General features: G+C 39.8%; 1 protein-coding gene across 7 annotated transcripts in view; it reads left to right on the forward strand.

Annotated features, from left to right (window-relative positions):
• PCCA (propionyl-CoA carboxylase subunit alpha) overlaps positions 1–15217 on the forward strand; it is a 439915-nt gene that overhangs the window by 276747 nt on the left and 147951 nt on the right. For all 7 annotated transcript variants that reach the window (XM_030813631.1, XM_030813630.1, XM_030813633.1 and 4 more), the window contains one exon: positions 1967–2069. In XM_030813631.1, the coding sequence (XP_030669491.1) occupies positions 1967–2069 (103 nt within the window). The remainder of the gene's footprint in view (positions 1–1966; positions 2070–15217) is intronic.

Genomic DNA, 15217 nt, shown 5'->3' on the forward strand with positions numbered 1-15217 from the left:
AGAAAAAAAAGAGGCAATACTGGCACAGAAGCCCTCTCTTCCCTTCTTCCTTTCTGCTCAGACCTCCTTTTCTTTCCCTCTCCTCCTCCCCTCCCCACTGTGTGTTGTCTCGCTCAGTCCCCTGCACCCCCATTCATTCATACTCTCCTGTGTGAGGCTCTATCCCCTGAAACAGTTCTTTTCACACTGCCAGAAAGAATCGTCAAGGCCTGTGTGTACAGTGTGCATTATTGTTGATGCATTTTTTTTACTTTTATTTTTACTTCCGTGGTATTTAAAACATATCCTTATCTTCAGAATAATGCAGATCAAGAAGTGGTAGGTCAAATACAAATATGTATTTAAATTATTAATATTAATCAGATATTGAATCTAGAGGTAATTTGATTAGAAGCATAGTTTTTGTGACTCTGACTTTTTTTAATGCTAAATACACAGAGACTTCTTTTGAAATTTGGTGGGTTTACATGAAAACATAAGTTGGAACATTTTTTCAGAACTGTGGTTTAAGCTGGAGCCCAGATACTACAAAATGCTGATGTTTAGTACTTGGTAAATATTACTTCACAAGTATAAATATGCAATACTTAAGTTAATTCTGAAATCATTAAATTTTGTTACTTTAAAGAGTTGTGGGAAACATTTATATTTTAAAAACATTTTCGTCTTTGGCTGCTTGATACAGATTTTCTGAACCATGTAATACTGATAATATGCAAGAAAAGACCCGTATGGTAAGACTAACATTGTTCATAGATGTGGAGTCCTTTTTGGGGGGTTTTAGGTGATGGGGAAAACCAGAGCTAGAAAAGAAATAGTGTGCAAGTTTCCAAGATGAGGACTGTGTTTTATTTCTCTGTGGGGCCCCAAAACTTAGAGCCAAGTACTTAGTGTTTGTTGAACTCATAAGTCATTTAGGGTTGTGTGTGTGTGTGTGTGTGTGTGTGTGTGTGTGTGTGTGTGTGTGTGTGTGTGTGTGTGTGTGTGGCTGTGCTTTATTTTAGCAAAATTTTGATGTTGTCCTATTATATAATAACGTAATAAGTGGGTGTCTGAGTAATGTTTAAATTCGTTTTTTTAATTTTGTGAATTTTTAGTAATAACATTATAAAATAAGTATAGTGTTTTTTTCTTTTTTTTTGCAAAAAATAATTATATTGGCCGGGCGTGGTGGCTCATGCCTGTAATCCCAGCACTTTGGGAAGCCAAGGTGGGTGGATCATGAGGTCAGGAGTTCGAGACCAGCCTGACCAAAATAGTGAAACCCCATCTCTACTAAAAATACAAAAAATTAGCTGGGCATGGTGGTGGGCGCCTGTAATCCCAGCCACTCGGGAGGCTGAGGCAGAAGAATCACTTGAACCCGGGAGGCAGAGGTTGCAGTGAGCCGAAATCACGCCATTGCACTCCAGCCCGGGCAACAGTGCGAGATTCTGTCTCAAAAAAAAAAAAAAAAATTAAAAAAAAATTATATCCTAGCTAATGTACTGAGATATTTCTCTTCTAATTGACATCATGAAGAAACATTCTATATTATCTTATAAGTAAAATAATGTAGAGAGGTTCATTGTTTAATACATTTTTAGTCTCATCACCTATAAAGAACAAAATGATTCTCTAGGCCACGTCATGCTAACTCAGTAATTCATTTTATGTCTCTGAAGTTTAAGGCATGGCATACTTATTTATTTCACTGTAATTGTTTTTTAGAAAAACCATTTTGAATAGTAACCAAATATTGAAAAAAACTAATACGGCTTCAGGCAGATGAATTTGTGAATGACTGTAACAATTAAGCAATTCAAATTCATAGAATACATGACGATTCTTAGAATAGGTGTTTAAAATGTTCACAAATACATTCAATGGCAGTTTTAGCCTGCACATTTTATATCGAAGGGAAATTAGTTTATTGAGAAATAATAATATAAAATTATTAACTCTTTTTCTTTTCATTCTACTTCAGAATGCCTGTTATTAAACCAGACATAGCCAACTGGGAGCTCTCAATAAAATTGCATGATGAAGTTCATTCTGTAGTAGCATCAAACAATGGGTCAACGTTCTCGGTGAGTTTTCTTTCTTTATTTTCTTGGTAATCTTGATATTATCTATGAATATTTAAAGCCATTTTTAACCTGTTCAGTGACTCTCATCTTTTGAATTTATAGCACCTCTATGTATTTTTCATCTTCTTTAGGAAGCTGAATGGAAATGGAAATTTTTGTTCTCTTATGCTAATTAGGAAATACATTTCTAGATTTAGCCACATCCTAAACTCACTTTCTGATACTTGATTCATTTTTCTTTTATGCTATGAGAAGTAATACTTTCGCCTTTGTTACAGAGAAGAGCATTTTGAATTACAATTCCAAATGTATGATAGTGGTGGTAGGTAACCATCCTTTTAAAACAAATAATCTGAAGCCTCACATAACATTATCTTTAAATCTCATGCTGCAAGATACTCTTGAGGCTAAATTTACCTTGTGGTGACATTCTTTTTGTTTTAAAGAACTTAAACCCCTTGGATATAGTGTCCAAGATGGAACTGCCATAGTTGGAATTCTAGTCTATAGTGAACAATATTACAGTAAGATTTCAGTGTTTATACGGTAGTATGAGTGATATGTTTAAAACTGTGATCTGAGTGTGCCAGAAAAATACCATTAAGAGTTGCTGTTTTAAGTTGTATGCCTTTGTATTTCCAGCCTGAACTCAAGGAGTTTGCTATTAATATATAGTTAGTATAATAAATTTTCTGTTTATCTACATTTCTCTTCTTATGGCTAAGTTGCATTGAAATGTCATTTTGTTTTGGGGGAACAAGTGAATTTTTATCAGAATATTGAAATAGGATATGAACATCAAAACAATATAATTTCACACAAATAAGATCTGGTGTGGCTTGAGAGCGGTACAGCAGTTTCTTGATCTCAGTGAGAAAATAATCACAAGTCGAAGATTCATGAGAATTCATTCATTCCACAAATAATTGTTGCGTGCCTACTGTGCGCCAGATCAGTTCCAAGCTGTTGCCCTGGGGAAGCTGACATTCTTGTGTGGTGTCAGACTCACAAATCAATGATGTCAGTCCATGAACTAAGGGTAGTCTCCTTGGTTTTCTTTAACTGTTGAGATTCACTGTATACGCCAAAATTGCTGAAACGTTAGATACTGAAAGATACTTCACTCAGCTCTCTTAAAATGAAAGCTATGATGGAGTTAAAACAGCTGTCTCATGAGATCTTGTGTGACACTCTACATTCCACCTATTGACATAGTCATTTCAGAAAAACAGCTGTGTAAGTGGACATTTAACCAGAGATCAGGTTGAATAGCAAATTATAGGAAGCGAATAGTAAAGAGTATCAATATTACAATGTGGCATTTTTTTTTCTGGGGGAAGATTAACTTTACAAAAATGTAGACTTTAGCATAATTTTCAGTTCTGTATTGAGTCACCACTGAAGCCTTACTGTAATCTGATATTCTGATACAATGTTCTTTTAAGTAGTGCCTTACCTTAATAAAGAAAACTGTCTGGATTACTTTTTGGAGCTGTTACTTCTTTTTTTTTTTTTTTTTTTTTGAGATGGTGTCTTGCTCTGTCGCCCAGGCTGGAGTGCAGTGGCATGATCTTGGCTCACTGCAGCCTCTGCCTCCCAGGTTCAAGTGATTTATCCTGCCTCAGCCTCCCAAGTAGCTGGGACTACAGGCGCATACCACCACACCCAACTAATTTTTGTATTTTTAGTAGAGATGGGGTTTCACCATGTTGGCCAGGCTGGTCTCGAACACCTGAGCTCAAGTGATCCTCCTGCTGCAGCCTCCCAAAGTGCTGGGATCACAGGCAAGCATTGCTTCTTTATGCTTGTTTTAGATTCCATGTTGAAAACTAGAGACCTCTGACCTGACTGCATACATGGTATCTTTTAAATTTTTTTCTGTAGAATTGTCTCCAGCTTCACTTTTTAGCTTATGAGGAAAACAGGACTGTTTTTAAAACACATCAAAATTAGTGCATTAAAAATTTCCCTGGAAAATATCCACCTTAGTATATAATATCAGAAATGATTTCCTATATTTATTGGCTTCGCTACTGTCAGAGCATCAATAGCCCAATGAAAGGCATATGCACATGATAGTGTAGCCCTTTTTCCTAGGCATATTTAAATTGAGCTACTTTCATTTGATATCAGTATTATGAAAGGAGGCAGGTTGAACAGTGTGGTGAAGTAAAGGCTCATTGGTAGAAAGATTTCAATAGTATGGCACTATTGTCTGCTTTTAGGGTCATAGACGGGAGAGCTGTGACTGTTAACTTAGTTTCCCAGATCACCCACTGTCACATCAAGAAAAAAATTAGCCTACAGGTGACAAGCTAGGTCTGGGTTAATGACTCTGGAGACAGTGCAGGCAAAGGCTTTATTGAGCGCACAGTAAAGCTTTAGGTGCCCTACATTTCCAGAGTTCTTCTGTTTAATTTTTAGGAATTTAAATTATAAGATATTTCTAATAAGGAAAGTACAGCAGATGTTGCAGATTTTCCATACAGGTCTCCTATTTAAAAAGAAAAATATATAGATTAAACGAAGTCCTTTCTTTACATCATCCTGTTCTACTTTCTCCCAAGTGGTGGCAGCTAACCTGATGATGCTGCGTGTCCTTCCTGTACATGTTATTAAGACTTCTGGTACAGATATATATACCACAATAATGTTAAAAAGGAAAGTTGCAACAATATACATACTTAATGGCACCACTTATGTAAATTTTAGGCAAAACAATTTCATTTACAAAAGAATCAAAAAGACTAAAATACTTAGGAATATATTTAACCAAGGAGACGAAAGGCTTGCACACTGAAAACTATAAAATGTTGCTGAAAGAGCTTAAAAAAGACACAAATATATGGAAGGATGTCTTGTTTCAGGGACTAGAAGACTTAATATGGTTAAAATATCAGTACCTCTCAGCTACTTGGGAGGCTGAGACAGTAGGTTCACTTGAGCCCAGGAGTTTGTGCCCAGCCTGGGCAACACAGCAAGACTCCATCTCTGGCGAACAAAAGAAAAATGAAAGAAGGAAATGTCAGTACTACCTGAAGTGATCTACAGATACAATGCCATCCCTATCAAAATCCCCAAATACATTTTGTTGCAGATATAGATAAATTTATTCTAAACTTCATGCAATTTCAAGGGGGTCCCAAATAGTCAAAACAATCCTGAAATAGAAGAAGAAAGTTGAAAGCCTTATACCTCCTCATCTCAAAACTTATTACAAAACCACAGTTTTCAAAACAGTGTGGTACTGCACATATATAGACCAATGGACTAGGATAGAGAGCCCATAAATAAACCGTTGTATGTACAGTTAAATGGCTTTTGACAAGAGTTTCTAAAATAGTCAATGGAGAAAAGACAGCCTTTTCAACATGAATGAATTTTCTTTTCTTACTCTATATACAAAACTAACTCAAAATGGATCAAAGACCTAAATGTAAGAGCTAATGCTATAAAATTCTTAGAAGAAAACACAGGGGAAGGCTGGGCACAGTGGCTCACGCCTGTAATCTCAGCACTTTGGGAGGCCAAGGCGGGTGGATCGCTTGAGCTCAGGAGTTCAAGACCAGCCTGGGCAACATGGTGAAACCCCATCTCTACTAAAAATACAAACATTAGCTGGGCTTGGTGGTGCGTGGCACACCAGCTACTCAGGATGCTGAGGCAGGACAATCTCTTCAACTCAGTAGGCAAAGGTTGCAGTAAGCTGAGATCGTGCCACTGCACTCCATTCTAGGTGACAGAGTGAGACCCTGTCTCAAAAACAAAACAAAACAAAACAAAAAAACCAGAAGAAAACATAGGGGAAAAGCTTCATGGTATTGGATTTGGCAATGGTTTCTTAGACATGACACCAAAAGCACAGGCAACAAAAGATAAATTGGACTACGTGAGAGTTAAACACTTCTATACATGAAAGGAGAATATTTTCCCAGAATTTTCATCCCTCCTTTAAAATTTTTCATTATAGGCCGGGCGCCGTGGCTCTCACGCTTGTAATCCCAGCACTTTGGAAGGCCGAGGTGGGCGGATCACGAGGTCAGGAGATCGAGACCACGGTGAAAGCCCGTCTCTACTAAAAATACAAAAAATTAGCCGGGCATGGTGGCGGGCGCCTGTAGTCCCAGCTACTCGGAGAGGCTGAGGCAGGAGAATGAAATGAACCCAGTAGGCGGAGCTTGCAGTGAGCCGAGATCACGCTACTGCACTCCAGCTTGGGTGACAGAGCGAGACTCCGTCCCAAAAAAATAAATAAATAAATAAATAATTTTTCATTATGAACACTATAAATATATAAATGTTTCATGCAAATATTTTCTCCCATTCTGTGGGTTGCCTTCTTACTCCATTGATTGTCTGTACTCTGACAATCAACAGAGTAAGATGCAAATATTTTCTCCCATTCTGTGGGTTGCCTTCTTACTCTTTTTTTCCAAAGTAACCTCTCTGTCAGAGTACAATCAACAGAGTGAGAAGGCAACCCACAGAACGGGAGAACATATTTACAAATCACGTAGATGATAAGAATTTTTTTTTTTTTTTTTTGAGACAGAGTCTCGCTCTGTCGCCCAGGCTGGAGTGCAGTGGCACAATCTTGGCTCACTGTAGCCTCTGCCTCCCAGGTTCAAGTGATTCTTCTGCCTCAGCCTCCCAAGTAGCTGGGATTACAGGTGCATGCCACCACACTCGGCTAATTTTTTTTGTATTTTTAGTAGAGATGGTGTTTCACCATGTTGGCCAGGCTGGTCTTGAACTCCTGACCTCAGGTGATCCACCCACTTTGGCCTCCCAAAGTGCTGGGATTACGGGTGTGAGTCACCATGCCCAGCCCTGATAAGAGTTTAATATCTGGAATATGTAAAGAAATTTTTCAACTCAATAGCAAAAAACAATTAAAAATGGGCAAAGGACTTTCATAGACAACTCTCCAAAGAAGATACATGCATGGCCAATAAGCACATGACAAGATGCTCAATATCACTAATCATTAGAGAAATCCAAGTCAAACCTACAATGAGATACTACCTCCCACCCATTAGAATGGCTACTATCAAATAAACAGAAAATAAGTACCGGTGAGGGTGTGGAGAAGCTGGAACCCTTATGCACAGTTGGTAGGAATATAAAATGGTGTGGTTAAAATTTTGGAAAAAATAGTATGATGGTCCCTCAAAAACTTACAGGTAGAATTATATAGTAACCTTAGAAAGTTGGTAATTCTGACATGTGCTATATAACACAGATGAATCTTGAGGACGTTATGCTAGGTTGTAAGCCAGGCACAAAAGGACAAATACTGTACGATTCCACTTATATGAGGTACCTGGAGTAGTCAGACTGATAGAGACAGAAACTAGAATGGTGGTTGCCAGGGGCAGAGAGGAAGGGGAATGAGGAGTTATAGCTTAAAGAATACAAAGTTTCACTTTTTAAGATGAAAGGTTTTCTGGAGGTAGATGGTGGTGATGGTAGCAGGAAAATGCAAATGTATTTAATACCACTGAACGGTACACTTAAAAATGGTTAAGATGGTAAATTTTATATGTATTTTACCACAAGTAAAACATACACAAAACAATTCAAATCAGTATTTATAATGAAAAACTTAAAAGGAGAGTTGTGGCCAGGTGCAGTGGCTCATACCTGTAATCCCAGCACTTTGGGATGCTGAGGTGGGTGGATCACCTGAGGTCAGGAGTTCAAGACCAGCCTGGCCAACATAGTGAAACCCCGTCTCTACTAAAAATACAAAAATTAGCCAAGTGTGGTAGCACGCGCCTGTAATCCCAGCTACTTGGGAGGCTGAGGCAGGAGAATCACTTGAACACAGGAGATGGAGGTTGCAGTGAGCTGAGATAACGCTGCTGTAGTCTAGCCTGGGTGACAGAGTGAGACTGTCTCTCAGATAAATAAATAAATAAATAAATAAGGAGGTATGAAAATTCTGGGAAATGAATGCATGGCAGAAATGAAAGTTAAGTGAAATATTAATCGTAGGAGAAGTGAAGTATTTTATGTGTTTTAGGTCTTTATTCTGATTTCTGAATACAGCTGTCTGAATGAATGACAGAATTAATTAATAGTATAAAACCTGCTAGACACAAAGTAGAAATACTATTCAGCTTGTCATGGTGATAAGCCCAAAAGTACCAAATAACAAACTGATTTTTATTCTAATTATTTTCATGTTTCCCTTCTGGATTCCCAGGATGTTTTCCATTTCTCTCTTGCTCAGTATAACACAAAACTGGTCAAAATAGTTTTTGGCCAGGTACCGTGGTGCGCACCTATAGTCCATCCACTCAGGAGAAAATAAGTTTATGATGAATTAAAATATTAACACAGTTAATATCTTAAAGACGGTGAAAAACTAAATTCATATTGAATGTGATTCACTTGAAAGAAAGAGTTGAAAGAAGAGTGTCAGAGTAGTCCTGATGTATAAGAAAATTAGTTAGAAATTTGGCCTTCCTAGCGATGGAAAAATGAGCACTATACATGCACTTTTTGAAAAATTTTGCCTGATGTTTCATGTTTACTACTAATAAACTGGAAAGCGATTATATATGATACTGTATATTGAATTGTTACAGTGGGCCAATGATAGAAATTTTTGTAAGGACCTAAGGGTTTTTTGTGTCTCTATCTCCTTCAGTTCTGCTCTGATCTTAGTTATTTCTTGTCTTCTGCTAGCTTTTGAATTTGTTTGCTCTTGCTTCTCTAGTTCTTTTAATTGTGATGTTAGGGTGTCGATTTTAGATCTTTCCTGCTTTCTCCTGTGGGCATTTAGTGCTATAAATTTCCCTCTAAACACTGCTTTAGCTGTATCCCAGAGATTCTGGTACATTGTGTCTTTGTTCTCATTGGTTTCAAAGAACTTATTTATTTGTGCCTTAATTTGGTTATGTACCCAGTAGTCACTCAGGAGCAGGTTGTTCAGTTCCCTTGTAGTTGTGCGGTTTTGAGTGAGTTTCTTAATCCTGAGTTCTAATTTGATTGCGTTGTGGTCTGAGAGACTGTTTGTTATGATTTCCATTCTTTTGCATTTGCTGAGGTGTTTTACTTCCAATTATGTGGTCGATTTTTGAATAAGTGCGATGTGGTGCTGAGAAGAATGGATATTCTGTTGATTTGGGGTGTAGAGTTCTGTAGATGTCTATTAGGTCCGCTTGGTCCAGAGCTGAGTTCAAGTCCTGAATATCCTTGTTAATTTTCTGTCTCATTGATCTAATATTGTCAGTGGGGTTGTTAAAATCTCCCACTATTATTGTATGGGAGTCTAAGTCTCTTTTTAGGTCTCTAAGAACTTGCTTTATGAATCTGTGTGCTCCTGTATTGGGTTCATATATATTTAGGATAGTTAGCTCTTCTTGTTGCATTGATCCCTTTACCACCAGGCCTGCCTTACAAGAGCTCCTGAAGGAAGCACTAAATATGGAAAGGAAAAACTGGTACCAGCCACTGCAAAAACAAAACAAATTGTAAAGTCCATCGACACTATGAAGAAACTGCATCAACTAACGGGCAAAATATCCAGCTAGCATTATAATGACAGGATCAAATTCACACATAACAATATTAACCTTAAATGTAAATGGGCTAAATGCCCCAATTAAAAGACACAGACTGGCAAATTGGATAGAGTCAAGAGCCAACAGTGTGCTGTATTCAGGAGACCCATCTCACATGCAAAGACACACATAGGCTAAAAATAAAGGGATGGAGGAAGATGCACTAGTTTTTCCTCATCTTTGTGGATTTATCTACCTTTTGTCTTTGATATTGGTGACCTTCGGATGGGGTTTTTGTGTGGACCTCCTTTTTGTTGATGTTGATGCTGATGCTGTTCCTTTCTGTGTGTTAGTTTTCCTTCTAACAGTCAAGCCCCTCTGCTGCAGGTCTGCTGGAGTTTGCTGGAGGTCCACTCCAGACCCTGTTTGCCTGGGTATCACTAGCAGAGGCTGCAGAACAGCAAAGATTGCTGCCTGTTCCTTCCTCTGAAAGCTTCTTCCCAGAGGGGCACCTGCCAGATGCCAGGTGGGGCTCTCCTGTGTGAGGTGTCTGTTGACCCCTGTGGGGAGGTATCTCTCAATCAGGAGGCAATGGGGTAAGGGACCCACTTGAGGAGGCAGTCTGTCCCTTAACAGAGCTGGAGTGCTGTGCTAGGAGATCCACTGCTCTCTTCAGAGCCGGCAGGCAGGAATGCTTAAGTCTGCTGAAGCTGCGCCCACAGCCACCCCTTCCCCCAGGTGCTCTGTCCCAGGGAGATAGGAGTTTTATCTATAAGCCCCTGACTGGGGCTGCTGCCTTTCTTTCATAGATGCCCTGCACAGAGAGGAGGAATCTAGAGAGACAGTCCGGCGACAGCAGCTTTGCCAAGCTGCCATGGCTTTGTTTATTCTCTGAGGGGAAAACCACCTACTCAAGCCTCAATAATGGTGGATGACCCTCCCCACCAGGTTAACTTCAGACTGCTGTGCTGGCAGTGAGAATTTCAAGCCAGTGGATCTTAGCTTGCTGGGCTGCATGGGGGTGGGATCTGCTGAGCAAGACCACTTGGCTCCTTGGCTTCAGCCCCGTTTCCAGGGGAGTGAATGGTTCTGTTACGCTGATGTTACAGTCACCACTGGGGTATGAAAAAAAACTCCTGCAGCTAGCTTGGTGTCTGCCCAAATGGCCGCCCAGTTTTGTGCTTGAAACCCGGGGCCCTGGTGGTGTAGGCATCCAAGGGAATCTCCTGGTCTGTAGGGTTGTGAAGACCGTGGGGAAAGCATAGTATCTGGGCTGAATAGCACCACCCGTCCCTCATGGCACAGCCCCTCATGGCTTCCCTTGGCTAGGGGAGAGAGTTCCCTGACCCCTTGTGCTGCCCTGGTGAGGCAATGCCGCACCATGCTTCAGCTTGCCCTTTGTGGGCTGCACCCACTGTCTAACCAGTCCCAGTGAGATGAGCCAGGTACCTCAGTTGGAAATGCAGAAATCACCCACCTTCTGTGTTGATCTCGCCGGGAACCGCAGACTGGAGCTGTTCCTGTTCAGCCATCTTGCCAGCCACTTGATAAAAATGTCTTTTTACTGTTTTTGACTTAAAGCTGTTTTATGTGATAACAGTATAGCTACTCCTGTTTGTTTTTGGTTTCCATTTGGATGGAACAGTTTTTTCCATCCCTTTACTTTCAGACTATTTGTGTCTTTAAGGGTGAAGTGTGTTTCTTGCAGGCAGCATATATTTGGTTCATATGTTTATTCAGTCAGCCAGCCTCCATCTTTTTTTTTTTTTTTTTTTTTTTTTTTTTTTTTTGAGACAGAGTCTCGCTCTGTCACCCAGTTTGGAGTGCAGTGGCACGATCTCAGCTCACTGCAAGCTCTACCTGCCAGGTTCTCGCCATTCTCCTGCCTCAGCCTCCTGAGTAGCTGGGACTACAGGCACCTGCCACCACGCCCGACTAATTTTTTGTATTTTTAGTAGAGACAGGGTTTCACCATGTTAGCCAGGATGGTCTTGATCTCCTGACCTCGTGATCCACCCGCCTTGGCTTCCCAAAGTGTTGGGATTATAGGCATGAGCCACTGCACCTGGCCGCCAGCCTCCATCTTTTAAGCGGAACATTTAATCCATTTACATTCAGGGTTATGATTGATACATGAGGTTTTGTTCCTGTCATATCATTAATTGCTTTGTGGTTGTTTTATATGTTCCTTGTTCCTTCCTATTTTATATTGTTTATCTTTGTGGTTGGTGTTTTCCTTCAGTGGCAACATTTGAGTCTTTTCTGTTCCTCATTTGTGTGTTTGCCTTACCAGTAGGTTTTATACTTGCATGTGTTTTCATGGTGGTGTATGTTGTCCTTTTGCTTCCAGGTTTAGGACTCCCTTGAACATTTCTTATAGGGCAGATATAGTGGTAATGCATTCCACTGGTCAAATTCAGCATTTGCTTGTCTGGGAAAGACTTTTTTTTTCTCCTTCATTAATGAAGGATATTATTACTGGGTATAGTACCACTGAGTGGCAGTGTTTTTCTTTCAGCCCTTTGAAAATACGATTCCATTCTTTCCTGGTATGTGAGGTTTCTGCTAAGATGTCCACTGTTCGTCTGATGGGACTTCCTTTATAGATGACTAGATACTTTTCTCTTACAGTTTTTAAAACTCTGTATTTGGCTTTAGATAGTTTGACTGTAATGTATCATGGAAGAGATACTGTTTTGCATTGAATCTGGTTGAGGATTTCTGGACCTTCTGTATCTGGATGTCTGTATCTCTCACTAGACTTGGGGAGTTTTCAGTTATTATTTCATTAAATAGAGTTTCAAATCCTTTCATTATTTCTTTGCCTTTTGGGTTACTGATAATCTTGATATTTGGTTACTTTATTGTGTCCCATATATCATGAAAGCTTTCTTTATGTTTTAAAATTACTTCAAAAAATTTTTGTCTGACTGCATTATTTCAAAAGACTTCTCTTCATGCTTTGAGATTCTTTCTTCTGCTTGATCTAGTCTGTTGAAGCTTTTGAATGCATTTTGCATTTCATTCAGTGAATTCTTCATTCCAGAATATGTCTGATTCTTTTTTATGATACCCATCTTTTTGGTAAATCTCTCATTTGTGTCCTTAATTGTCTTTCTGATTTTTTTGTGTTGTTTTTCAGATTACTCTTGTGTCTCACTGAGTATTTTTAGTATCAAAATTTTTAATTATTTTTCTGGAATGTTGTGAATTTCTTTTGGATGGGATCTGTTGCTGCAGAATTTTTGTATTCCTTTGGAGGTATCATATTCCCTTGCTTTTTCATGTTTCCTGTGTCCTTACGTTGATATCTGAACATCTAGGATAATATTCGCTTCTTCCAATTTTAGAATTTGCTTTCATAGGGGAAGTCTTTTTCCTGAAGATGTATCCATGCTGTTGGTTGGGTAGGACTCTTTGGCTTTGATTCTGGGTACACGTGGTAGTGTAGTCACTGTATGATTTCTTTGGCTGTAAACAGTATCGGTGGTATCTGTGATTTCTTTAGTGGCTTAGGGTACTGTTATTAGTAGAGGCTGTAATGAGGTTTTCTGGGGACAAGGATGCCACATGGGCCAGTCTTTGGGCCCTAATGGTGGCAGTGGTGGGCTGAGTATGGCTGTCCTTGGGCCCGGGGGTTGCGTGTGGTGACACTGATGTTAGTGGGTCCAGGTGAGTAAATTTAACAAAAGAAGTATAAAACTTGTATTGTGAAACAAACCATTGAAAAAAGAAATTAAGGAAAACCCAAATAAATGGAAAGTTTCTTTTTTTTTTTTTTTTGAGATGGAGTCTCGCTCTGTCACCCAGGCTGGAGTGCAGTGGCGCGATCTCGGCTCACTGCAAGCTCCGCCTCCCGGGTTCACACCATTCTCCTGCCTCAGCCTCTCCGAGTAGCTGGGACTACAGGCGCCTGCCACCACTCCTGGCTAATTTTTTTTTTGTATTTTTAGTAGAGACGGGGTTTCACCGTGGTTGCGATCTCCTGACCTCATGATCTGCCCGCCTCGGCCTCCCAAAGTGCTGGGATTACAAGCGTGAGCCACCGCGCCCGGCCACATGGAAAGTTTCTTATATTTGTGAATTGAAAAACTTAAGATGGCACTGCTTCCCTGTATTAGTCTGTTTTCACGCTGCTAATGAAGACATATCCAAGACTGGGTAGTTTATAAATGAAAGAGCTTTAATGAACTCACAGTTGCATATGGCTGGGGAGGCCTCATAATCATGGCAGAAGATGAAGGAAGAGCAGAGGGACATCTTACATGGCAGCAGGCAAGGGAGAGCTCTTGCGGGGGAACTCCCCTTTATAAAACCATCAGACCTCCTGAGACTTATTCACTATCACAGGAACCACACGGGAAAGACCTGCCCCCATGATTCAGTTTCCTCCCACTGGGTCCCTCCCACACACGTGGAAATTATGGGAGCTACAATTCAAGATGCAATTTGGTTGGGGACACACCCAGATCATGTAATTCCCAAATTAGTCTAAAGATGCAACACGATTCCTGCCGAAGTCCAAGCTGTATTTTTATCAGAAATTGACAAGCTGATCCTAAAATTTGGAAAATATGGAAACTTAAGGGACCCAGAATAGCCAAAGTAATCTAAACACACACACACACACACACACACACACACGAAAAAACAAAAAAACACGCCAGTCACATTGGCTCAGACCTGTAATCCCAGCACTTTGGGAGGCCAAGGCAGGAGGATGACTTGAGCCCAAGAGTTCAAGACCAGCCTGAGAAATATAGTGAGACCCCCATCTCTACAAAAAAGTTTTTTCAGCTGATGGTGGTAGCATGTGCCTCTAGTCCCAGCTACCTAGAAGGCTGGGGTGGGAGGATAGCTTGAGCCCAGGAGGTGGAGGTTGCAGTGAGCTCTGATCACACCACTGCACTCCAGCCTGGGATACAGAGCAAAACTCTGTCTCAAAACTGACCAACCAAACAAACCCACAAAAATTCAGAATTGGATAACTCATATTTCCATCTTTCAGAACTTACTACAAACAGCCTTGTAATCAAATACAGTGTAGTACTTGCAAAATGATTGTCATATAAATCAACAGAATAGAATTGAGAATCCAGAAATAAGCCCAAAAATGTATGGTCAATTGATCTTTGACAAAGGTGCCAAAATAATTCAGTGGTAGAAAGAATAATCTCTTCAACAAATGGTGTCAAAACACCTGGGTTCACATGTAAAGGAATGAAGTAGAACCCCTACCTCATATTGAGTTAGTATACAAAAATTAATCCAAAATGGATTGAAGACCTAAATATAAGAGGCAAAACATCTTTAAAAATAGATGAATTGCTCAACATCAAGATTAAAATGTTTGCTTCAAAGGACACTAACAGGAAATTGAAGACAAACCACAGAATGGGAAAAAATATTTGCAAATGAAATTTTCAGTAAAGCACTTGTGTTTAAAATACATAAAGAACACTTACTGACTTACAACTTAACAATAAAAACAGCCCACTCTAAAAATAGGCAAAAGATCTGGATAGACATTTCTCCAAAGAATGTATGCAATTGCCAGTAAGCACATACAGAGATGTTCTGCATCGTAGGGCATGGAGGGATCCAGATGCAAATCAAAACCACAGTGAGATTGTCCTT

The sequence above is a fragment of the Nomascus leucogenys genome, chromosome 5 (genome assembly GCF_006542625.1).
Source record: "Nomascus leucogenys isolate Asia chromosome 5, Asia_NLE_v1, whole genome shotgun sequence".
NCBI classification, from domain to species: Eukaryota; Metazoa; Chordata; class Mammalia; order Primates; family Hylobatidae; genus Nomascus; species Nomascus leucogenys.